Source organism: Cyprinodon variegatus, unplaced genomic scaffold (genome assembly GCF_000732505.1).
Source record: "Cyprinodon variegatus isolate N-32 unplaced genomic scaffold, C_variegatus-1.0 Scaffold118, whole genome shotgun sequence".
Lineage (NCBI taxonomy): Eukaryota > Metazoa > Chordata > Actinopteri > Cyprinodontiformes > Cyprinodontidae > Cyprinodon > Cyprinodon variegatus.
Window position 1 is genome coordinate 875,394 of NW_015150571.1, and position 25,931 is coordinate 901,324.

The following is a 25,931-nucleotide window of genomic DNA, read 5'->3' on the forward strand; positions in this document are numbered from 1 at the left end:
TATCAGCTTGAACCAGTCTGGCCATTCTCCTCTGGCATCAACAAGGCATTCCCGCCCACAGAACTGCCGCTCACTGGATGTTTTTTCTTTTTCGGACCATTCTCTGTAAACCCTAGAGATGGTTGTGCGTGAAAATCCCAGTAGATCAGCAGTTTCTGAAATACTCAGACCAGCCCTTCTGGCACCAACAATCATGCCACGTTCAAAGTCACTCAAATCACCTTTCTTCCCCATACTGATGCTCGGTTTGAACTGCAGGAGATTGTCTTGACCATGTCGTTGCCGCCATGTGATTGGCTGCTTAGAAATTAAGTGTTAACGAGCAGTTGGAAAGGTGTACCTAATAAAGTGGCCGGTGAGTGTAGTAAAACAGTATAGCAAGTAAAAAGAAAAAAAAAAAAGAATTATGTATGGTTTTGCAATTTTTTATGTAAAAAAATGTAAACCCCTTTTTTGTCCAACAATGGGGAAATTCACTCTCTGTATTTTGACCCATCCACTTAGGGAGCAGTGGGCTGCCACTGTGCAGCTCCCAGGGAGCAGTGTGGGGTTAAGGGTCTTGCTCAGGAACCCAGAGTGGCAGTCTGTGGGGATCAAACCTGGTACCTGCAACCTTCTCAGAGCACAAGTGCACTGCTCTAAACCACTAGGCCAACACTCCATTTTAATGCAAACTAAATGGAGAACAAGTATTTTTGTCTTTTAGAAATGTTTGTCACAGGTGCCACACTGATTTAGCTCTTGAATAGAAATACCTCTATCTCTATTACAAATGCCATAATGACTTTTGATTTTTACATTAATTTTATCCTTTTGCACTATAGTTCTGGCATTTTTATCTGCATTTCTGATAAAATATCACTACAAGCTTTACTCTGATTCTAATATAGAAAATTAACTTTTTGTTTTAGTTTTAAAATGGTTTCTATAGACATGGCTGGGGTAACATTCTGACAGTATGACAACCTGAAAATAAATGTATATAGTGCTGTATTTTGGATGACAAAATGGATCACATAAAACCACTTAAAATTTTGATTTATGGAGCAGTTTACCACTAAAGTCATGTACAGTAGAATAAAATAAAGATTGAGTCATAAAAATTAAAGCAACAAAACTTAAATGAAAAAAATAGTGCAAATTGTGCTTTATTTAGTTAAAAGCCAGTTTAAAAAATTTAATTCATACTAAATTTTGAATTCAGAAAATGTTTCAAATAAGTGTCAAATATTGCTGATATTGCACAATAATATTAATTCATGCAGTTACAATATTGTTATAGAGCCCATTTATTTATTGTTATGCAGATTTTGATACACAGACTGAAGTATTAATATACAATGAATGCCCACTAACGTTTGGAGCATTTTTAACCATTTCAGCTTGGCTATGGCTCAATAGAAAAACTGGTAATCTTAAAATCATAAGCTAGTTTGTTGGATTGCAGCTTCATCCCCTGTCACGTGCTGCCATGCCCTTGAGCAAGGTCCTTAACCCTAAGTTAATTTGCGTAACGGTGTTGGAATGCAAGTGCAACTAGGTGAATGTGGCTCTGGTGCAAAATTGCCTGGTTTGGTCAATATGTCTGAAAAATCCTGAAGTTTAGCTCATCTACCAGTTAGTTGTTAGTGATTCTTGTACAGAATAGCACCCATTTTGCTATAATGCATTTTATCATGTATAAAAAGAAGATATAAGTTGGTTATTACATTTGGTGGCTGCATTTGCCTTTCCTGCAAAGAGCTACTGATCAAAAGTCACTGTGTGCTGGTTAAAAATAGCATTATCTTAATACACATGATGCAATCACTTTTATTTTCATTACTTAAAAAAAAAATCACAAAACTATGCACATTTTTTTGTTGATATGAGATTTTTTAGATTTTTGTTTCAGTTTGTACTTGACATGTTTTACCGACTGGAAGGATTATTAAGTCTATATGACATTGACCACATACAAAAATACAGCATATTGAATGCTTGATCAGACAGAGAATGTGCATGCTGTAAGCTCCACTCTACGGTTTCCAATAATTTCCAAAGTAAGTCTTTACTATCAGAGCCATTTCCCATGATGAAATGTCTACTGCACACCTTTAATTAAACTCTGGTGCCTGCAGTGGAAATCCAAGCCTCCAAATTGATGCTTCATAAATCTCTTTGCAACATTGCAGTAAAGCCCTTACTGCTATGTCTATGGTGGAGTCTCTGAGGAGTAGCGAGGATGATCAAATGTAAAAATCAGAAGTATGCTTTGAACCTGTAAGGTAAGAGTAGATATATATTTCAATATTTAGGAATAATGAACAAAATCACTCACACAATCAAATCACAATATCTAATTTGTTTCTTTTTTGGAAAAAATCCAGTAAAGGATCTTTATCATGACTTCAGAATGACAGCTATAAATATAAGTAAAAATATAAGTTCAGGACAAGAAATGAATGTTTATTTTTGTAAGGTTCCACCAGCTATTGCTTTCATAGACATGTGATTTATTGTTAAGGCTCATAAAAGAAGACCCAGTGTTCAAGGCAGACAGACAGTCAGATATTTCAAAAGGTGTTTATTTGAAATGATGGATCTTCAGAGAATAGCTAGGGCATGTAAGGCAGGAACCTTTTTAGGGAGAAAACACAGGTTAGTGACCATGTTAATTTGGCTCAGGAAGATTATGAACATGTGACTCACTAACCTGCTCTTAAAGTTCAGTCCATTCCCAGAGGATTAGGCTGGTTCCAGCAGTTCGGCTGGCAATAATACGTGGTGGGCGCTGCACAGAGAGTCCCAGGCCGGCAGGTCGGAGGACAGGCAGAGGATCAGAACTGAGCAGACGAAGGAAGCCAGGATAATCCAGAAGAAGCCAAAACCAGTGTTGAGGATGTGCGTAGGCTTCAGAACCAAGAGATCAGAGGTCTGAAGAGGTACTGAAGATAAATCCAGTATGTTGTCAGGAATCAATTCCAAGTTCAGTCAACAGGCAGAATCTAGCAGGAATCCGAAGACAGTTAAGACAAACAGATCAGAACAGGGATCTGCAGGCTCAGAGGTCCAAAGGCAGAACCGGTCAGGATCAGGCAATAAGTACACAATAAGGTACGCTAGAGAAACTCTCACTACTGGCGTGAGAATAATATGGCACTGATGACTGGTTTGAAGGCTGGTTAAATAGAGGCAAGAGCAGGTGGATCAGATGAACGGTAATGAGAAACTGGTTTGAGCTAGGCAGGGCAGGAGAGTGAAATGAGTTATCAAGCCAGTCAACAGCACCAAGATCATGATAATGAATAGTTTCTTTAAACTAGAAGTAAAATTTAACTGATAAAATCTACTAGGTAAATTAATCATAGCGCTTATGTAAATTGCACAAAGGATTTAAGGATGGACAATCTGTTCTAGCAGGGTAGGGCAAAACAAGCAACCTATCTGATAAACCTCTGAGTTTAACATAAATCTCACTCAACTTATCAAATTGACAGGATTGCCAAAAATACTTCATGAAATGTTTTAACATTTGCATGGTTTAAACCCTTGCTCAAAGACTTTGATTCATCTTCTGTTCTATGCTTCATGTAGAATGGGCTGTCTGAACTAATACCCACCTCTGTGCTGTGGCTTGCTGGCTTCTACCTGTTTAGAGCGGACTAAACACAGAATGTCCTGTCAAAGCAAAGAAGGCTGTATCTGTTTTTAGATTAAACACAGCGGGTGTAACGACATGACAGTGATGCAGCATCACTGCTGTTCTAATCTGGAATATTTTTACTTTATTTACCATGTTTGGCATTTATATTTTGCTGCTGGCCAACATTGCTTATGCATAGTGCATGCTGTTGACCAGATTGAGGCGCAAACCCAGGCTACTTTATACTTCTTCTTGGTGACTTTAACAAGGGACACCGAAGCCAAGAACACCCAAAATATAGATATACAGTGTCCAAGCAGAGAGGGATAAAACTGCGAACCACTGTTGCAACATGCTGTCCTCTGTGCTGCTCTCTGTCACTCTGATGATGTCCATCTCAGTCCTGCATACAGGCTGATATTAAAGCTGTGTAGGACTGTGGGAGGGACATAAAAAATGTGGACCAGCAAAGCTTTAAAGAGTCTTCAGCCATGTTTGGATTACACTTAGTGAAAAGTATTCTGGACCGTTACCAATAGCCTGAATGAGTTTACAGAGGTTGTAACATCCTGCACCAGCTTTTGTTAAAGACCTGTATAGCAACAAGCACCAGGGTGAGTTTTAACAATGATAGACGCTGGTTTACAGCCAAGCTTAGACACAGAAGGTTTGAAAGGAAGCTGGAATTTATGAGGCGGACAAAAAATATTTTGGTCCCCACTAGGTTTGGGTTTAGCAAAGAGGTGTGGGATGCTAAATGGTTGTACTCAAAGAGACGGAAAGACCACTTCTCTGCAATGTCACAACCACTGAAAGGAGCTCAGACAAACCGTAAACACAGAGTCCCTCACTAAATTAAAGACTCTTGCCTTACAAATAAGCCAGTTATATTGCTGCTTTGAGTCAACCAGCTATCATTCCCCATGACTCGTTCATTCAGCTCTGGAACCACAAGATATCCCCTTCTCAAAGTTAGCCAGCTCCTTTCACCCAACCCCAACCTTTAGAAAGAGCAAACTCTCACCTTTCCCCTTCATCCTGTGTGACTCCTTAGTTGCCATTGTGGACTATTTTCACTGTCTGCCCACTATCATCAATTAGGATCTTAAGTAGGAGCTGAACAGCACCTCCATCACCAAGAAAGCACAGCAGAAATTGTTGCTGCAACTGAGAGTTGTGCCTGCCGCAAATAATGAGGATGCACTTCTACTCCTTTATTATTGAGTCCATCTTCTACTCAATCATCATCTAGCACCCTATTGCCAACACTGGGAACAAGGGTAGATTGCAGGGCATCATTTGCTCTGCAGAGAGGGTGATTGACTGTTATCTTCCTTCTCTTCAGGAACTATGCACCTCCAGAACCTAAAGGCAAGCAAGTAAGATTACCTGACCTCTCCCACCATGGATACAAACTGTAACAGAATTTTTGTCTTGGCAGGAGGCTGCTGTCCATCAGGACCAAAACCTCCCACCAACAAAAGACACTTCTTGCCATCGGCTACTAGCTTCATTATCAAAGCCCAGGTCCCCACTACTGACACTTTCTAATTTATGTAATATGCTCTTCTTCTGGAAACGATGCATTATTCATCACTATTCTTAGAGCATCACTAAACTACTTGTATTTGTTTATTCCAATTTATCTATTATATATCCCCAGATTGTATGTCAGCTGTTCATTTGCTTGTTCGACCAAGCTCCTCATTTATCTCTAAGGGAGTGCCTGGAGATCCTGCTAAAAATGACATGGTTTTGCTGGCCCCTTTCTGCCAAGACCTACAGCATGCACCAGGGCAGTTAATGGATAAGGATTAGCTCCTCCAAGACCAAGGCCATGGTTCTCGACCAGAAAAATCTGGCTTATGTGTTCCTACCTCAAGTGGAGGATTCCAAGGATCTTGGGGTCCTTTTCAGAAGTCAGGGGAAGAATGAAGCAGGAGATTGACAGGCTGATCAGGGCAGCTCCCACTATTATGTAGATGCTGTGCTGGTACCTTGTGCTGAAGAACGAGTTGAGCCAGAAGTCAAAGCTCTCAATTGACCAGCTGGTCTATGCTCCCACCTTCACCTATGATGGTAATGATACAGAATTCATGAATTCTGTATCATTACCGAATAACAAGATGCCAGATACAAGCAGCCAAAATGAGCTTTCAGGTGCTTGACATTTTACCACAGGATGCCCGGCCATTCTGAGAGATATATCTATATATGTATCTCCACAGTTCATTTAATTTAATTTTCAATTATTTGTTAAATTCAAGCCTTTTCCAACTACAAGTTATTTTCATTTTATAATGAAAAATCTATGTAAATATTGATAGTGCTGATTAGAAAGTATGTCTCAATTCAGAGCCCTCCTTAGCAATTTTATATCCAGGCAGATTTCTGAGACTTAATAAAAATAACACTCTGCAATTTAGGTCTCTGTTTGTTTTTTTATTTGTGTGTGCAAGTGGTTAGATATTCCAATGTACCCACTGTGCCTCTTCTTGGGGAGCTTGGGTGTGTTAACTGCAATTTGTGACTATATCTTGAGCAATTTGTGACTATATCTTGAGTCATTCCCCAAAGAGAAGATACTACATTAGGACGCATATTATTTAAACATGCCCTGGGCTAAGTATTATATGGGTAAATGTGTGGAATCAAAATGTTGATTTTTATGTCATCTTGTGCAATAGCAATTAAAGAGAGAAAACTTTAAGTCAGTGCTGTGCTGAATGTGGGTGGACTCTTTTATTCAGTAACTCAAGCTCTAAAATGTTAAAGCAAGAGGCTTTGTTTGCCAGCTTTATTTCAGTTAGCATTATAGTGCATTGATGTGTTAATAGGGAACAGTTACCTAACCATAAGATATACTGCTAATACATTTCTCATTCCACCAACTAACATTTTCTACAAATTATAAATACTTTATATTCAGTCAAATGAAAAAAAAAACATATAGCATATGGGCTTATTTTATGTATTTTATTATAAATACAGTATAATGGCTAATAAAAAGCCTGTTTTTAGATTCTCTGTAAAAATAATAAAACAAATACAAAAAGAAAGAAATTATTTGTTTCTAGTTGGTTAATATCTGCTATGATCCTCTTCATATACAACTTGTATTTCTCCATTATAAATGTTTATATTCCCATATTTATCTGTGTTTGCTGTATGATTGCTTGCCCATGTGTAGCATCTCATCATAAATTGGTTGGTTTTGTAAAAATAACAACAACACATTGAAAGAGGAAGCTTATCTTCAGATGAAGAGGAAGGAGGTTGAGAGCAAGATTTATGGTTTATGGTATTTAGAAGAGTAACCCTATCACTGAAGGGTTGTTGGTTCTTTCAGTCTTGTTGTGTCCTTGAGCAAGACACCTCACCTCTATTGCCTACTGATGGTGGTCAGAGACCCCGATGGTGTATGGCAGCCTCAATTCTGTCAGTGAGCCCCAGGGCAGCTACCTACAGGCTATTTACCCTTTACCATCAGAAATGATCATTTTCTCTAACTGCCTCAACAAGCCTATTCTCAAAAGTATCCTTTAAAAAACAGATCACTGTACACATTTCCTCAATATAAGGGCAGAATTTCCGCTTTTCCTACTGAGCAATACCCTTCCATATCATGACTAATTTCACAATAGTGTGCAATAAAAAGAATCTGCCCAAGCAATATGTTTAGAATAGGCAGCAATAATCCCTAAGATAGGGCTGTGAGAATAACATGACATCATTTTCCTTTCCTTGCAGCTGTGAGAAAACCAAAAAATCTTGCTTCTCATAGTAAGTAAGCAGCCTTTAGTCTCCCTTTAGGAAGGAGCAATAAAATAAACAAAAATGTCTCTAACCTTTTTATTTTTGGTGCAACTTCTTTGATTATACATTGTCATGGTTTATTTTCATACCATCTAACCCAATAACAGATTCTTTTTTGTTAACTGGTGTTACAAGCTCTCAACTTTGGATTTCTGGATTTTGGCTTTTTCTTATCCGGAACCTTCTATGTTACTCCTGTGTTAACTTTGTTTGCGTGCCTTGTTGACTCTTGCAAGTGCCTCTGGCCCTTGATATGGCCATGTGGCGGCCCCATGCAGCTGGGGAGGCAGTACATGCATGAAAGCAGAGGTTTACCATATATAAATAAGTTGTGTAGGAGGCGTAAAAAGCTGTAAAGATGCACCCCCTCCCCCTTGTTTTACCCTGTTACCAGAGGCGTGCACAGACATTTTGGGGGGCAGGTGCTCAGGAGGGGCGGAGGGCACTTTTTAGCACACGTAGAACACTTAAGTATAAAAAAAAAAAATACACACGCATATTGAATGAAATTTGACTTTTATTTGTAACATTCTCTAAAAGTGAGTTTTCAATGGAAAAAGTCACACCACCAACAGAACAGACTACAGCATACTACTTTAAAGTAGTACGCTTGCTCATCTTTCTTCTTCTTTCATCTGGCTCATCTCCCTGTTTTGCCTCACCCATCTGTCTCTGTGTCTTCCCTGAACTCTTTCTTATCTCCTGTCCTGGTAGATGTTGATGGTATAGAGCTTCCCTGCTGTGACTGGCTACAATATAATAATAATAACCATCATGACAATAATAATACCAATAATAATAATAATAATAATAATAATAGCTTTAACAAATATGCTACATTAGTTTAAATAATGGGCTATTAGGGCAACATGACTGGAAGTCTTGTCATGTGGATATGACTTATGGTAGCCTACAAAATAATAGCTATTTTAATACCTGCTGATTTTGTACAAACCACTTAAAAATAAAATGTGAACAGTTTTTAAGATTTTTCAATACGATTAACCCTCCTTTCTTGGCATTGTGCTGCAATTACTAAATCAATATACAATTAAGACAATAAAGAGACCAAAATGTGTTAATTTATGTTACCTAACAAAACCTATACAACAGAAAACATTTGTCTTAACACATAGATTTGTAATTGCAAACTCTACCGAAAATATTTGTAGCCTATGTAGTCGTCCTCACGTTATCTGTCATTGACTTGGGCTACAGTGTAAAACTTTATCTTGCCTAACTAGTTTATCAGGTGACCAGTCGGCAAAAATGCTTGTTTGGTGCTGCTGAATGAGACATTTTAACGTACAACAAAATGATTTTGCTGGATCTGTTTATTACCTGGCTAATGGGGCAGGGGAGAAGCAGCCTGTCAGTGACGGTTCCTGCTATCTGAAGACGCTTACTGAACTGCTATGATGCTGCGCGGGCGACCGCGTGGGTTCACGTGACAAAGGAAGAGAGATAGGCTGGTCGGGTGTGCGCAAGGAAATGGCTCATTTCGGGGCATTGTTTCCGTCGTTTTTAATGGCTCAGGTTTTCAAAAGATCATTTCAAAACCGACCTCAGTAAAATCTTAATAATATTAATAATAATAATAAAAAAAAAAACGAGTTTCAAAAGGGCATTTTCGTTGATAAAGGGCAAACTTCCTAGTGCTTTACCCCACCTAGTGTCTATGTATGCATGCCCCTGCCTGTTACTCTTAATTAGCAGAACAACCAATGAAATTGGTGAATAAATATAAATGTATTGTATTTTGATTCATATTTTGAGTATGAATTGCTTCAGCTAAGGTTAAATAATTTTTTTTTTTTTTATTAAAAATGTATTACATTAAAAGAAATTAAAGCATTGTACTTATGATTTAATTGATTGCTCAAATATATTAGAATCTTTTTATCTGGTCAGTGTGACATAAACTTAAACAAACTGTAAGTAAAGTAATATTTTAATTTGATAAAGTATTTCTTACTGCTGCAAATAATATAGGTTTTGGATTGGCATGAAGAACAGAGTGCACACATGCTCAGGCAGGTTCTGTAGTGAAATGTTCCCCCTTTGTAAAAATCTGTGAGTAAATGTATGAGGTGTTTTTGACTTTGAAAGTGGCTGTGTTTCTGACCATGAATTGGTGTGAGAAAAACATTGGTGTATCCATGTGGGAGGAAACACAGCTGGAATGGCTAGCACTTCACATAGCAGCTGTTACTTGGTTGAGTGACTTGCAGCTTTACTGGGGCATCTCTCTGCATGATATGGAAGGTTTATGGCTAATAGTTTCTCAAGAGCTGCTAGATGTTTTTTTTTCTTTGTTTTTTAAAATATTTTTTAGTTGATTTTTAGATCTTTTTTATAGCCCCAATCCTAACAGTTATTTAACACATGTTCAGATAGTATATTTCTAATACCTAGCAGGAGTTATAACCCTAACCCTATGTCTAATCTTGTTAGGCTTGGGATAGTTTATTTTGGGACACTGAGTAAATATGTTGTAGTTTCTCCTTAAAACACTGGAATAATGGTACTCCAAAAAAAAAAAAGAATTTCTGCCTTGAATATTGAAAAAACTGCCAATGAAACAAATGGAAATATGCTTGACAAGATTTCTAGGAAAAGAAAAGATAAAGGAAATATTAAAACTAGTCACAATAACAATTTTTGACTAAGGATTCACTACAATTGTGAGCTTTTATGTCTTATGATAAAATAGAGATGCTTAAAAGTAGTGTCCCTGTTCTCAAATATAGCATCTTTCTTTTAATCTTACATGTGATGTTGGTTTAAAATGTATATAACTTGTTCTTTATAAGGTAACTGTGACAGTGAACTAGATTCAGGTCTTAAATGTACTTAAAACTAGATTAGAGAATTTACATTTTAAAAGAAATTATCTTAAAGTAAGCTTTCCCGACTAGCACACTGCAAAGCAGTAGTCTAGAATTATTTAGAATTTTTATGAAGTCAGTGTATTTACCCTGAACTTGAGTAGGTTAGTAAGATTATCTGTCAATAGAATTAATCCTTTTTTTTAGGGATGCACGATATTGGGATTTTGGCCGATATCCGATATGCCGATATTTTAAAACTCATGTAGCTGATAACCGATATTGATACTGATGTTAAAGCTGGACAAAAATTAGTAGTCATTGAAAATAGCAGTTTTGTTATCCATTTCTGACACTTTGAAAAATAATGTACTCAAATATATTTCCATATGCTGATATCAAATTGATTTTTAAAAACGCGGTATCGATCTATTTTACTTTCAAAATCTCGTGAAATTTCATCGTTCTGTTACAAACTCTCGTGATATTTTGCAAATTCTTGTGAGATTTTGTTAGTAAAATAGATCGATACGGCGTCAATATATCAACATATAAAAAGGTGGAAAAGTTTCTAGAATTTTCGGGGGATTTCGTAGCATGACGATGACATATAGCAATATTTCATTAGTAAAAGAGATTGATATGGTGTTTTTAAATGGCAATATATCAGCATATGAAGATATTGTGATATTTTAATGTATCAATATTTTTTCCCTCGTCTTTAGAAGTTTTTAAGTCTGTAAAAAAGAAGTTTTTGAGGAAGAAGTAGTAGTGTTTTTTTTTTAGACTTTAGAAACTCTGAAGCTGATCAAATATCGGGTTAAATATCGGTGGTGTGGCCGATGTCCGATATTCAGTTTTAAGGCCGATACAGGCCGATACCGATAGAGGGCCGATTATATCGTGCATCCCTACTTTTTTTATTAACTTAAGATTGATATTAAACATACAATTGCAGCACTATGGATCACATATCTACACCGACATATAAAATATTATCTTTAAATCAACCAGCAGACACAGCTGAATGACAAGCCAAGTGAGGAATGAGGAGAAGTATTAAATCCCAAAAGCATCTCCATAGCTTGATCAAATAATCCAGTCGATAATTATGTTTCCGGAACATCTCAATATTTAGACAAAGGAAAGGTATAGCGGTCATGGATATTATGTTTTAGCAGAAGCATTAAAACTGAAGAGATGTGTGATCCTGCTGCATTGACACTGCTTGGTTTAACACTGTGGCCTGAAGGTATTGATTTATTCACATAGGGGTGCTGAGATTTAATAAGTGGTTGCTATTTATTCCTACCGCTGTGTTAATGACCCTTAAATGTCGGAAAAAGAAATACTCTAAAGATAAATCAAATATTTGCTTTGGATTTGATAAAATCCTGATTTTGCCACAGAAATGCAACCATACACACAACAATTTAAAATAATCTACTATAAGAGAAAGATGTAGCAATAGCTGTTGCTCTTGGTCAACTTAGGATATGCGCTGGACTAAAAAAAGCTCTTTTGTGCGCTTAGTTTTACACCACAGTGTGCATAACCTTGTTTTGTTGCTCACTTTCATTCTTCGGCTTAACCCAAAATGTGTTTTTTTTTTTTTTTTTTTATAATAGACTTTCTTTCCATTTCTTATTAAACTCTTAATCTCTATATGTGTGAAAAATATTTTTCCGTGATAATGAGCTGTGAATACTGGTACGTCCTCAACAAGTTTTGATTACAAAACCAACACCTCTAAAATATAATTCTTAGGTTGGAAATATGTTTTTATTTTCTAGAGCTTTCTGGAGCTTTCTGTCTTTTACTATCTAGGTTACTATATAGGTTTCTTTACATAACTTCTATCAACATTTATTTTTTAGGTTTTGGCTGATCATCATCTCTACAATTATGTCTAAGATTTACAACATGAGGTTTGTTTTGAAATTCCTTGCAGACTACAAAGCTAGGGTTGGTAACTATGGCACCTTGCAAAGTCAACTTATAGTTACGTTAATACAGCCATTAAAGGGCAATTTTTATACATTTTTTAATGTTTAGAAGGAATAAATGAAGTAAGAATCTCACTCAACCCTGATTAAAACTGCCCCTTCACCTCTGGGATCCCCAATGAAGAGCAAGTGATTATAGCACGTGGGGCATGATTTTTCCCAGCAGCTTTCTTTGCCTTTCTCCCTAAGTGTTCACAGTTCTCGAGCATATCTGCAATTAAATTCTATCTAATAGCCTTGTCACATTGTTACATTTCATTTCATTTACTTTGAAAAACATCACCAGCATTAACACAAAGTGGATGAGATTCAGTTACACTAAAGAGATTAAGGCATCTTGAAGGTGTACGAAACTGCCAGTTTGATATCACCCTGACATTTTAACCAATCTGTTAATCTGTTAATTTTATAAGGGTAATGTCACAACAAAATTATTATGAATATTCCAATAACTATGCTATACTCGGAGCATTTAACAAGAGAGGAAACTTTGTCATAGCAGTTTAACTAGCTGAATGAGACTTCTCTCTTTCTTTGCCTCCATCAAGATGTCAAGCCTTGTTGTGGGGGAAAAAAATCCCTATTAGTGTTTCAATAGCTTATCAGCGGTATCACAGGATGCAGTTGAAATAGTTTTCTGTATGGAGAATTGTACTGGTACAATTTAGTGAATTGAATATAACTAAGCACAGCTTACTGTGTGACAACTCACCAAATTTGGCCACATTTTTTTACTTTCTATGAATATCTCCCTCCAGATTGAACAATTTTTTTATCAACGTAATTCAGTGTAAATTGGCAGGATCTACATAAGCATTGAGCTTTTGGTCACCAGACAGATAATGCTAAACCGAAAGCTTAGCAGTGCTGTCAAATAGCACTGCAACAATTACAAGTTTGGCAGCCTGGCATTATCTATATATCCCAAAAGATAATTTGAAACTGCAAAGCGTCTGTGGCTCCTCTCCCTTTTATTCTAGTTGACCAAATATACAATTTTAGTGCAAATCATAATATTCGTGGGTGGATAACAAGTTAGCATTTTAAGGTAGCATCAGCACTGATAATGATAGAGTGAGCATTATTTAACAACATGAATATAACAAGCATACTAGAATGTGCAGTCCTTGACAAAAATATTAACACCATTGGTTTGGGCTGTGTGATCTGTCTAAAGATATGCTGAGAAAAGTCTTTTATATCACTCAATATCTATAATTATTGATAGGTGTCTTGTGTACCTTTCTGAAATAATGTCCAGGGAAAAAATAGCTAATAAAAATAATACATTTTAGCATGAAAATAACACACTTTCATGCAACACTCACAATTAAAGTGTCTTTCAAGGCTGTTTAGTCATGAATATAACATATACAATTGCAAATATCAGCAGTGTCATGCACCTATATATTTAGCATCCCTGATACTGTACTATAATACCGTTATACTTTAAAGTACACTTTTTAAGACAGTTTAGCTACAATCTGTTTGGGGTATATACATCTATATACTAAAATGTTTGCTCAATGTTCTTTGTAAAATCGTTAAAGTTTTTATCAGATTGTCAATTTTAATTCCTGCTTTAGAAAAAACAGCCCCGTATGCTGTTGACATCATGTTTAATAATGGGTGGAGTTAATTTAGAATATTTTTTGCAAAAGTTTTAGAAGATCTTTTATAAGCTTCCTGCCTACTTTAGATAAAGTGCTACTTTGTATTTTTCCATCACAAACGAGTCCTAATTTCTGACAATAAAGTTTGTAGTTGTAATATGACAAACTTAAAAACCTCAAAGGTTTTTAATGACTTTGTAAGATATTGTAGGTGATATGTGTTAATTAAGAGCAGAAAAAATCTTCACAACCTCCATTTCATAAAATTATAAATTAACTCTACTGTAGCAACAACCTGTCATAAAATGTTTTTTTTTTCCAGTTTTGTCTCAGTTGGTTTCTTTACCCTGTTTGTTTTACTGTTGAATGTTGATCTGGGTTCCATTATCTTTACTTTTTGGACTCCATTGCTGTTTGTTACAATAGCTCAGACCACTCAACCTATTCAGTCTCACAGTAGCATACTTTGTAGAGAAAATGTCAAAATGAACATGTGTTCAATTCTCTCCTCCTTCAATGCACCATTAACTCAAGTGACCCTTGCTATTATTGCATCAGTGTTACAATAGCTCAGTGTGTTCTAGTTAGTACAAAATCACATTCAAAGTAGGGCACTCCAAGATTTCCGGTGCAGATGTGTTTATAATAGCTCAGATTTCATCTATGTTGTTATGGATGGTAGACTGTGCTAAATCCCATTTTAAGAACTGCTTCAAGGAATGTTTTGGTTATTCTGGAATATGATTAACATAACATAAAATGTCAAAACCTTTATTGCCGTGGAATTATTTCCCAGTGTGTTATGCTGTATCAAAACTTATTACCTGTTAGGAATAAAACAAAACCATACTTTATTTTAATCTGGGAACCAGCAATTCGAAGCATGCTTTGAATGTAATCATCAAATCTCTTGGAAGAATAGGGAAGAAATTAACAATATTTAAAACCTGCTCTCAGAGTGGGAGATTATAAAGTAAGGCCCCCTGGTGTTGGGTGGAAAACCCTTTCTACACAACCAACTACAAATTTACATGTTTACACAAGAGGATTCTTCCCTCCCTTAGCATGCGTGCACCAAGAAACAACAATGGTGGACTTTAAGAGTTGTGTTGTGTTTCAAAAGTTTTTGTATTTAACTCTGGATTTTACACCAACACCTGTTTCTCCTCTATCAAGTCTGTGTGGGCTGCCTCGACGTTATTCCACAAAAATGCCTCTGGTTTCCTGGGTTTGTGGCGTTTTCCCCGCTTTGTGCTTCCTTCTTTATTTTTGGGGCAGAAACATAGATCCCCTTACTGATGTGGCATTAGTTTTAAAATGTCTATTACGGCGCCTCGGACCTTGTTAAGTTGCTTCTTCAAGTGCAAACCTTGCTTCCCATTTGAAACATGTGAGGGCTCTGGATTTGAGGATTTTGCACATGATCTATGTGTGTCAGTACATTTGTACAGCAGGTTTTTTTTCCCCACTGTAGACGTGTGCATGTGCCAACTTTCTCACTCAGAATTACCTCATTTTCAGAGGAGAAAATCAAATTCTAGTTAATTTATTTAATCTAATGTCAGAGAAACTAAATATTCCAGTAAACTACCTGTTTTATGTTAACGTCTACAAATTCAAAGATGATTTATTTATTAAAGGAATAGTACACCCAAAACATGATTAGCCTTCATTTTCTACTCACCCTCATGCTGAACAACACTCTGGAGTACTTTTTTGATATCTCAAATGCATCTGGAGATCTGGGAGGCTTCTTGCTGTCTGCTGACATTCAAATAATGGAGGTCTACGGTGCCCGAGACAGAAAGGTCCATGAAAGTCCACAAAAAAACGTGTCAATATTCCTCCATACTAGTCGTCCAATGTATTCCAAGTGTCCTGAGTGGGTAGCATCCAGAATTTACTCGAAACGAAGTCATTTAGAATGTTTTTAGAGCATAAACAGTAGTGTATAGGATTTCCTGAAAGCGCGCGCCTGCGCGTTCACGACGCTACGGAAGCCGGCAGACCAAACCAGATGAAAGTGCGCATTCAGCGTCTGCTCTACCGATAATGCAAGCGTAGAAGAAGAAATGTGCTGTTTACCTGTGCAAAGAAAGAAACAACGAAAGAAAAATGTCTGAGGACTTCAGTGTTGAGGAAGAGCATGAGTTCTTTGCCGAGCTGAATGCGCACTTTCATCTGGTCTGCCGGCTTCCGTAACGTTGTGCAGGCGCGCGCTTTCAGGAAATCCTATACACTACTGTTTATGCTCTAAAAACATTCTAAATGACTCCGTTTCGAGTAAATTCTGGATGCTACCCACTCAGGACACTTGGAATACATTGGACGAGCAGTATGGAGGAATATTAACACGTTTTTTGTGGACTTTTATGGACCTTTCTGTCTCGGGCACCATAGACCTCCATTATTTGAATGTCAGCAGACAGCAAGAAGCCTCCCAGATCTCCAGATGCATTTGAGATATCAAAAAAGTACTCCAGAGTGTTGTTCAGCATGGGGGTGAGTAGAAAATGAAGGCTAATCATGTTTTGGCTGTACTATTCCTTTAAACCATCAATTTCTGTAAATCAACTAACAAGAAACTTTGGTATACCTGTATGAACACTTATACCTTTAAAACTTGCTTATGGCTTATGAAAATACAATATAATAGAAAATAAAAAAACTGGCTCAATACGCACTACAGTATACACAATTTCATCACCATCAAAATTGTGCTACTACAGATATTTTGGTTGTGTTGTTTTAGCTCTCAGATGCAATATACGATGCACAGGTAACATATACTCCTGCCCAGTTGCTCCAGCTTAAAAGTAATGTGGATGACCTAACATACATTTTGCTGTGCGGACGACAAATTTGAAAAGACAAATACCACCCAGAAGGTAGCTTAAAATCTGACAGTCAAACAGACGATTTGACTATCTTTGTAAATAGTTCAGCAAAAAAATATATTACTTCAGGAAATTGTGAGATGAAATTGGTACATACTGAGAAAATTATTTGAAACATGGCCGTCATAAAAAAAAACATACCTAATAAACGGAAAATGCATTACTCAAACTGGGCGTGCAGGAATGGGAGCTATATAATTTAAAGACATGACAGGATTAGTTGTCCTCAAAAAATCATTTTCATTTCCACACATTTAGACTTACACAGCATTTTGATGTTCATTATTAGAGCAATCATTGGCATGACAGGAAGCTTCAGCATTACACATTTATAGTGATATATTTATAAAATTTATAGTGATATATATATATATATATATATATTCGATCACTTATTGGACCTTACTGATTAGACATCCTCAATCACTTTGTTGTGCTCTCCTAGAATAGAATGGATAGACCATTCTCCTGGAAAACTGGGTCACTCTTTCTGGTACAGCTCTTGACTGGTTTTTATTCCACTTAAAGGGAATAGATTTGTTGTGTTGTGTGATTACGTAACTTTACACAGAAAGCACAAAAATCCAATGCAGGGTCAATCTTGGGGCCCCACCTATTTAATATCTACATGCTCTGCCTTGCTCATATTATAACAAATAACAAGATACGTTACTATGACTATGATAATGACAGCTCCATATTACCAAGTCATCAGGTGATTGACATACTATGAACCCAATCAAACTTTTGGTAAATGCCTGCAAGTAATGAATGTGCTCTCATGTCAACATCATTTAAGAAAAAATAGCACATTTTCAAGTTTTTCATCTCAGAGTGTAGACCTTGAAAAACTTCTTTTAGTCCATAAAACATACATTACAGACTTGCCAGTAAATCAATGTTTCAGACTACTCAGGTCCCTTGGCTCAAGTCTATTTATTATAATCAGAACCTTACCAGATATGGAAAAACAGCATTTAGTTCTTATGCCGTAGTAATCAGGAACAAACCTGTGAAGGTGCTGAAAACCTAAGGGATTTAAATCAAAGTTAAACACCGTTTTTCTCCTGAGTTTCCATTGATGTTTCTATCTAAATTGTTCAACATTTAAGTTTGTAATCCTGACCTGCTGTTGAGAACCTACTAAAGTGCAACCTTCTTTCCTTTTTTTCTTTTTATCATGTTCTATTTGTGCAAAGTACTTAAAGCACATTAGCTTTTTAAAACAGGAATATTAAGTCAATATATGCTGTCATATGTGCGTTACGTTTTTTCTGCAGTAATAGGCTGCAATTGCATTTTTTTCTGTGGAGAAACCTGATTGGGCTACATAGAATACTTATCTGTGCAGTACTACTGTGACAAATTTGAACAGAGGCTGCAATTCTTTTTCACATACTTAATTCTATTCGAATATGTTTACCTAACAGTTGCTTTTGTGTGAACAGGTCAATCACAAGAGTTCACGTACATGTAAAAGTAGACAGAAAAATCTGGCTATATAGAGGATTTAGGTTTATAAATACATACTTGAATAAAGCTATACTTGGCATGTTTTGGACTTAAATGTAATAGCCTAATTAACAGCCTTTTTTTTCTTATGTTCTACGCAGAAAAACCTGTTGCAGTGGAACTGAGCTGTGGTGCCGGGCCCAGCCATGTAATTCTAGAGCTTGGTTCACCCCTTCTGCTGGACTGCAACCTGGGGTCCAGTGACACTCCTTTTAATGTTACCTGGTTCAAGGATGGCCAGCTTCTGCCCCCCGCACCAGGAGATCATCAGTATTTAAGCAATGGATCCCTTCTCCTGTTACCCACCTCCACAGACAGTCAGCCACCAAAGAATGTAGAGGGTAGTTACAGCTGCGTGAGTGCCAGCGACATTGGAGCACTGACCAGTCGGGCTGTAAATGTGCTGCTTGCAAGTAGGTGTTACACAATTAACAGGACACACTTCTTTCATGTAGGGATTTTAATGTAGAGATTTTTTGTGTCTCTGGGCTCTAGTCAGGTTTTTACAGTAATTTTGTGTCACAGGCCTTCCTCTTTTGTTGGTAGACAAAAGAAAACATACAGCTCTAAATTTTTAAAAGCAGGAAGTTGACGCACAATTTTTAATTCTTACGGGACTCTCTCACCAACACGAATGCAAATATACCTAATTTCCTCCACTGACATGCCTAAATTTCCCTTTTATAGCTATTTATCAGTGAGCTTTGATGGCTTGCTATCTGAATATTTGACCCCTTTTCTTATCAGAAAAAGCAGAGTTAATTTAATTTTACTAGTTGGCTGACATGGAATCTGCTTTTAAACATTGCAAATGTTGTTTGATCTTTGTTTAAGTTAAATATGTGCCTTTTCCAGAAGATTACTCTATTTATCCATTTGGAAACAGTTTCTATATTGGTTTGCTTATTGTTCCACCCAGAAAAAAGAAACAGCTCTAACAAACCTTCCCAAGTTATTATGAATTTCACAATAATGGTTTGTAAGAATCAAACCCATCTGATCATTATTATGTCCATGCATTAACCTGTCCATAACATTTATTAGATCAATGCATGTTGGCTAATTGGACATGTTGCTGATCTACTATGATTGCTCTGAAAAAGAAAAAACATCCAAACTGTTTCAGTTCCACCCTCTCTGAATTAATAAATTGCATGTATGACTTGGGAATGGCCATAAAAGAAGAAATAAGATCTGTCATGGAGTTGGAGGTAATCATGACAATAATAACAACAATTAAACAAGTATAAATGTAAATTTAAAGTTTTTTTAAAAGAGTAAATATAAATCATAAAACCTTAAAAAGTCAACTTTGATCTAGATGAAGGGACCCACTGTCTCTCAGCAGTAAGATTACTTTTAAAAAGCTGAATTTACCTTCAATTAATTGAAAATATAGCAAACCAAGATAGACCGGTAATGGTTTAACTGAACACAATACTTCACATGATGAAAGAACATTGAGCAAACAATTCATTTGTGTTTTCTAAACATACCACAATACTTCACTTAAGTTATGATGTTTCCCATTTGTGTTCATGGCTCAAAGGCTGCATTGATTAATTAAATTTTGTTGGATTTTTCCACACTAATATATTCTACTCTTTTTATTTCTAACTGTTTCATTATTTTGAAATGAGCACAGATCATTTCTCGATCACCTGTTTTTGAGTTAATGCTTTCTATTTAGCCATAACAACCTCAAAAATGTTTGCATCCTGAATTTACGTTTCCCTATTATAGTAGAATCTACATATTCATGAAGCACACTAACACACATATTTTGTGTCCACTCTTCTGGATGTCTATACATGGCACTTGTTTTCAACATCACCTTTGTACAAACTAAGACATTTACACAGGTTTTAAATCATACATAAAGCTTTAAAGCCCTGAGTTTAAGGAAAAATGTGTTCCCTGGGAAAAGAGATAAAAGTATCATTTGATGATCATATTTCCTATTTTTATTTTTTGGTAAGTGATAACTAGATATTAGAAATCAAAGTTAGTTAAATTGTGATTTTATGAAGGCCAAAGCTTAGATCAATGCAATGAAAAATGAAAAAAAGTAGATAAAAGTAGAGGTTCATAATCTCATAAGCCAATTATAGTTGTGATCTTATCGTGGAAGTTTAAAATTATAGCATCTGGTATTATTAGCAGTCTGTTAGACTGCAGCTGTTTAAAAGAGGACATTCAGAATTTTCTTTTTGCCCATAATTAGTCAGATTGAATGAAGACTTGCTTCTATCATAATTGAATTGTCAAAAAGAACAATCCAAGTAGGAGATTCACGTTGTTTAGATGGGAATTTAATGCATCCCTTCCTTTCACTTTGCACCACAGTGTTTTAGAAGTTTTTGTAGCCTTTATGTCTGAGCATATAGAGATGATGCTATTGCTCTACTACCAGAGATGGGAAGTAACGAAGTACAAATACTTCGTTACTGTACTCAAGTAGATTTTTCTGATATTTTTACTTTACTTTACTACTTATTTTTATGGCGACTTTTTACTTCTACTCCTTACATTTTTACACAAATATCTGTACTTTCTACTCCTTACATTTTAAAAAATTGGCTCGTTACTTTAGTTTTGAATCATTTCAATGGAGTTACCGTTATTATTTTTCACGTCATCAATACCAAATTCAATCTAATTGGATGGGAATCTACGTTGCATTTGACGCACCACTACAAGATGAATCGACAGATTCGGCGGTATTCATTGGCGGCAAATCATTGCAGCTTGGTGGCGGTGGCGTTAGCATAGTAGCATGGACAACGAGATGATTGAAAATGAACACAACGGAGATCTAGTCCTATTGGCAGACATCCATTTAAAATGTAGGCAACGGCATGAAAAAAGTGGTTTCTACTTTTACTTTTATACTTTAAGTAAAAGCCTGTACTTTGTTACTTTTACTTGAGTAAAGAAGTTTAATCAGTACTTCCACTTTTACCAGAGTATTTTTTAACACAAGTATCTGTACTTTTACTCAAGTACGGAAAGTGAGTACTTTTGCCATCTCTGTCTACTACTAAGCCACTTTGCACAATGGCTTGAACCCATCATTGAAAAATTAAAAATTTCTATTTAACAATTTTGACACCATACAAACTCAGCCGATTAAAAAAATAATCAACAAGTACATTTGTAAAACAGTAACCTCAAAAAAAGAAAAAAAAAGTTATCTTGACTGAAGTGGAAGTTCTGCACGAGTAGTTGTCATACTCATACTCGTTGTCTTCCATTCCCTGGAAGTTGTCCCCTGGTTGTGGGGACAACTGTATCGGCAGAGAAACTCCCAGTCTCCCTCCGGGAGGAGGCTCAGGCTACAGAATATCTTTAAGTCAACAGCTCTGGCCAACTGCAACAGGCAATCCACAGGCAGAGAACATGGTCCACTAAGACTTGATGTCGCCAGCCTCCCCTGGAATCTGGCGGAAGTTGTCTTGAAGTTGAGAGTTGATTAAGTCGCTCCCTTAGGTCTCCATCAAGCGTTCTCAGCAGATTCTCAATACCCGCTTGGTCCTCTGCCTCTCTCAATACCTGTGTGTCAAAGGTATACAGCCTAGAACTTGAATACAAAGTTGATTATCAACCTTTTGCCTAGAGTGTCCTGGTGCTACCAATTGACATCGTTATGCTTAAACATAGTGTTCATCATGGACAATCTATGGCTAGCACAGAAGTGCAACAGTGAAACACCACCAAGAGCTAGCGGTCTGGTCCTCATTATCCATAATCCCCTTTAAGTGTCACTGTTATTTCCAACACAAGTGTTGAAGTCCCCAAGTAGAATGAAGGAATCTCTTCGAGGAGAGCAATCCAACACTCCACTTGTTGGATAGCACTGTGGGGAGACAGCAGACCCTCCCCAGCACTTTGGCTCTTCATGAGGACCACTTTAAAGTAGGTAGAGTGTAGCTTCTCTCAAGGAGCCAGGTTCTAGGTATCAGGCCTCCCAGGCCTCCACTTCTGACTGCTCCCCAAACATCTTTACACTGGTCCCTCATGGTGGTGGCAACTAAATGTTGCATCACTCCTTTAGACGTGATCCGGCTAGGGTCCCTCGAGGAGGAAACTGACCACCAGGCGATGCCAACCCCAGACCTAGCTCCAGTGTGAGGTTCTAGCCATGCCATACCAGGCAATGCAGGGTGCCAAGTTGGATTATTTCAGTAACTCATTTGAAATGTATTGTATACATATTTAACAATCAATCAATCAGTATTTCTTGAGCATTTCCTACTTAGTAATATAACATATTAGAATGTTACATTTGACCACTAAAAATTATACTAAAATATGAGCTTTATGAAAAGTATGTTTAGAATTTGCTCAAAGATTATCACTGTACATTTAAGATGTACTTTGAATATGATTCAATGAACAGGAATGTGACTGAATAAAGCCTGGATTTGATGTATCTAAAAAACAGGGACATTTATTTTAAGTTTAAGTATTTCTTCTGCCATATCTGGAAGTTGATTGTGTGTTTTTACCCCACAGGTTCACACAAGGGGGTTTCATTTTTCTGTTATTAGACAGAAGATCATGACATAAAGCAACAGGGGAGAGAATTTTGTTTTTGTCTGACAAAAGGGCTTCCTTTTCTCTCAAACTCAAGTCCTGGTCTTTATTTAGTCTTTTGCTTTGTGTAAGACGAGACACCATCCAATGTGAGTGCCCGTCTTTTGTCAGATGCTACATGCTTATTTATGAGGATCTTTTCTTTGAGGAACAATAAGGACCAAAGCGCTAAAAGGAAGAGGAGCGGGGGTGTTTAATTAATGCTGTGAATGGCGAAAATGGCAAAGGACAGGTGGAAAAGTTATGGCCTTTAAAACGATTCAACTATTTTGGAAAACTATCCACACCCTTTGTAATCTAAATAAAATCATAATAATTTATTATTTTTATTATATTGAATAGAAAGAAGTATGCTTAGGTTAACCCTAACCCTTTCCTTGTGAATATGAATGCAAACTTGTTGGTCTATATCTTCATTAGCTTTGCTTTTTTTAGGATTTAGGTTGTTTTTGGTAACTTTTTAAGTCTTATTCATTAAACTGTTAAGGTGTGAACCTTTCTACTGTTATTCTCTGACTGTATATTTAGGGTTTTTGTCCTGCGGAATTTGGATCTCCATTGAAGTTCAAGATCTTTCGTAGCTTTAAAATTTATTTTTCTTCTATTGATGTTTTACAAATGCTGATTTATCCCTAAGAAAATGGGTTTTCTGGGATATTAAGGGGTTGTATTTCACTTAAAAGTGAATACAAATATATTTTTTTGATTATTTTTAATAAAATATGTTTAGTTTCTGGGTGAAGTTTTTTTCAGTTGTAAGAAAGGCTCAAGCAGAACTGCGTCAATATCGACTCTGTAGACATTTCATTCCCCCACAGTGTTTTCACTTGGAGAAGAGTGATGAGAGAATGTAGCAGAGATCACATCTGTGCAAACACATTAGAAAGACAGCTGCTCTGATTTTGCATGCGCCATGTACATATGAATCATTTGTTTGTCCCTGATAGTCCTAGAGACAGACAAGGACTTTCTCTTCTATTCAAATACAGTTTCTGATAGAGCTACTTCTTTTTTCTTTTATTCTTTTGTATTTCACTCTGTGGCTTTCTTTGTTTTCTTTTATTTAAGAGTAAGGTAACAAAGACAGCAGACAGCATATTATCTATGCAGGGGCTGAGATGACATTTTTACGGTAACATAACCTTAAGCAAAGATATCACGGTTTCAAAACATCACTGTATTCTCTAAATTCAGTTATTTTCAAATGTCTGAAATAAAAATAAAAAATAAAAGAAAGGCTTATAAAATTATTGACTAATCTCAAGCATTTTGTCAACTTTGTCAGTAGGAGATGTTTTTAGATCACAGGTGTCACTCCCTTGCAGGGTCTTACTCCCATTTAACATGCCCAATCATACTTATGATTTTTGGCAACACTGTTATTCTATAATGATGAACAAAGTTTATAGGTGAAAGAATGACTGTGTTTCCACTAGGGGTGTAAATCACACCCATCATTGCGATTTGATTCAGTATCAATTTCCTGACCCAGTGATTCAATTATTTTTGATACTCAAGAATCCGCCATGTCTGTCTTGCCTACTGTTTACGCAAGTGTGTGTGTGCAAGCAGAAAGAGGGTAGTGGCTAAAGGAAGCGAGGTAGGAGGGATAAAATAGGTTTAGCGCCACCGCAGCATGGTAGTCAGAATTACGTCCAGGAGCAAATGCATAAAAGTAGACCGGAGAAGAAAAAAAAAAACATGAATCGATAGTCTTGTGAACGTGTTGATGCATCGAATCTTCGGCTGTTGGATCGATGCATAGACACAAAACGATTATTATTTACACCCCTGGTTTCCACTGCTTTAATAGCTAAACCACACGGCGAAACCAGGGTATATAGTGCAAAAATAGTCATCCTTTTTACTGATGTTATCATAATGTTGGTAGTTTTTATATAGCATAAAGTTTATCAATCATTACATGCACAAAACAGTAACAAACAGTACATGCATGAATGGATGTACAGAAAATGCACGGCTAGAGACAGATGGAGTAACATGCCTTTTACTTAAAACAAACCAAATATATAATCAACCTTCAAAATGCATGAGACATGTTTGGCCAGTGCAAGACAATTTCACTTGGTAAGACTTCTTCAAATCATGGTATATATTCTCTAAACAAGACTTCCAAAGTGCTTCTCAAGTTGTCGTGCTGCTCTGGTGGGAGTATTTTGAGATATTTGAGCAGCTCTTGCTTGGTATATCAATCTCTAAACAGGATCACAAGGATGTTTTGGCTGGATGTAAGATTGTAAGACTTGTTTAGATACAGACTTCTCCAGATGCAGATAATATCAGGTACCACCTCCTCTGCCTGCCACTGTCCAAGCGCACCTACCGTAGGACAACCTCCGCCCTCCAAGCTGTTGCCATCTTGTAGCAGCTAAAATGTTCCCATATAGCCAGATTTTGATTACAGAGCTTAGCGATTGACAGCGTCATGTCCAGGGGTGAAAATAAAGATGTTCTGGAAGCTCCCTAACCTGTAGAGCTAGCAACAACACAGGAGGGAGGATAGTGGCATTGGAGGGATCTAAACACTATGACAAGCTTTAGATATATACCGTACAAACACATATTGCATGAACACTATGACTGAAAATGTAAGAAGTTTTGTTATTGTGAATTTTTGTGACTTTTTTTTGTGAGAATGGCAACCAGCTCATGCCTGATATTATTATAGAGAAAAACGAAGCAAGATCATCATAAATAAAGGCAGGTTATTAACTTTTCTACTATATTTATGAGACAGAGAGAGTTCTGATATATTTTTTTAATATTCAGCAGATTTCAGAAACATTTTTTTTCATGTTAAAAATCCGAAGTTGTCAGCATGTGACCAATATGTTTTTTTCTCCTGTCTCTTACAAAGAATGTGTAAAATAAAATATAGTTTTGAAGGATAGTTCCACAATGAAAAATGTTTTTGGACTAAGCTTAAAAAAAGCTTCCTCCGACAGTGCTGAAGGGCTTTCCTGACTGGGCTGCACATGCTCTGCAGTAGCTTTGACAAATAGCTGTCCAGGCTGGAG

The 25,931-nt window shown here is 36.7% G+C and overlaps 1 protein-coding gene across 2 annotated transcripts in view; it reads left to right on the top strand.

The window, feature by feature from the left end:
* igdcc4 (immunoglobulin superfamily, DCC subclass, member 4) overlaps positions 1 to 25,931 on the top strand; it is an 81,590-nt gene that overhangs the window by 9,830 nt on the left and 45,829 nt on the right. For both annotated transcript variants that reach the window (XM_015375426.1, XM_015375424.1), the window contains exon 2: positions 18,399 to 18,710. In XM_015375426.1, the coding sequence (XP_015230912.1) occupies positions 18,399 to 18,710 (312 nt within the window). The remainder of the gene's footprint in view (positions 1 to 18,398; positions 18,711 to 25,931) is intronic.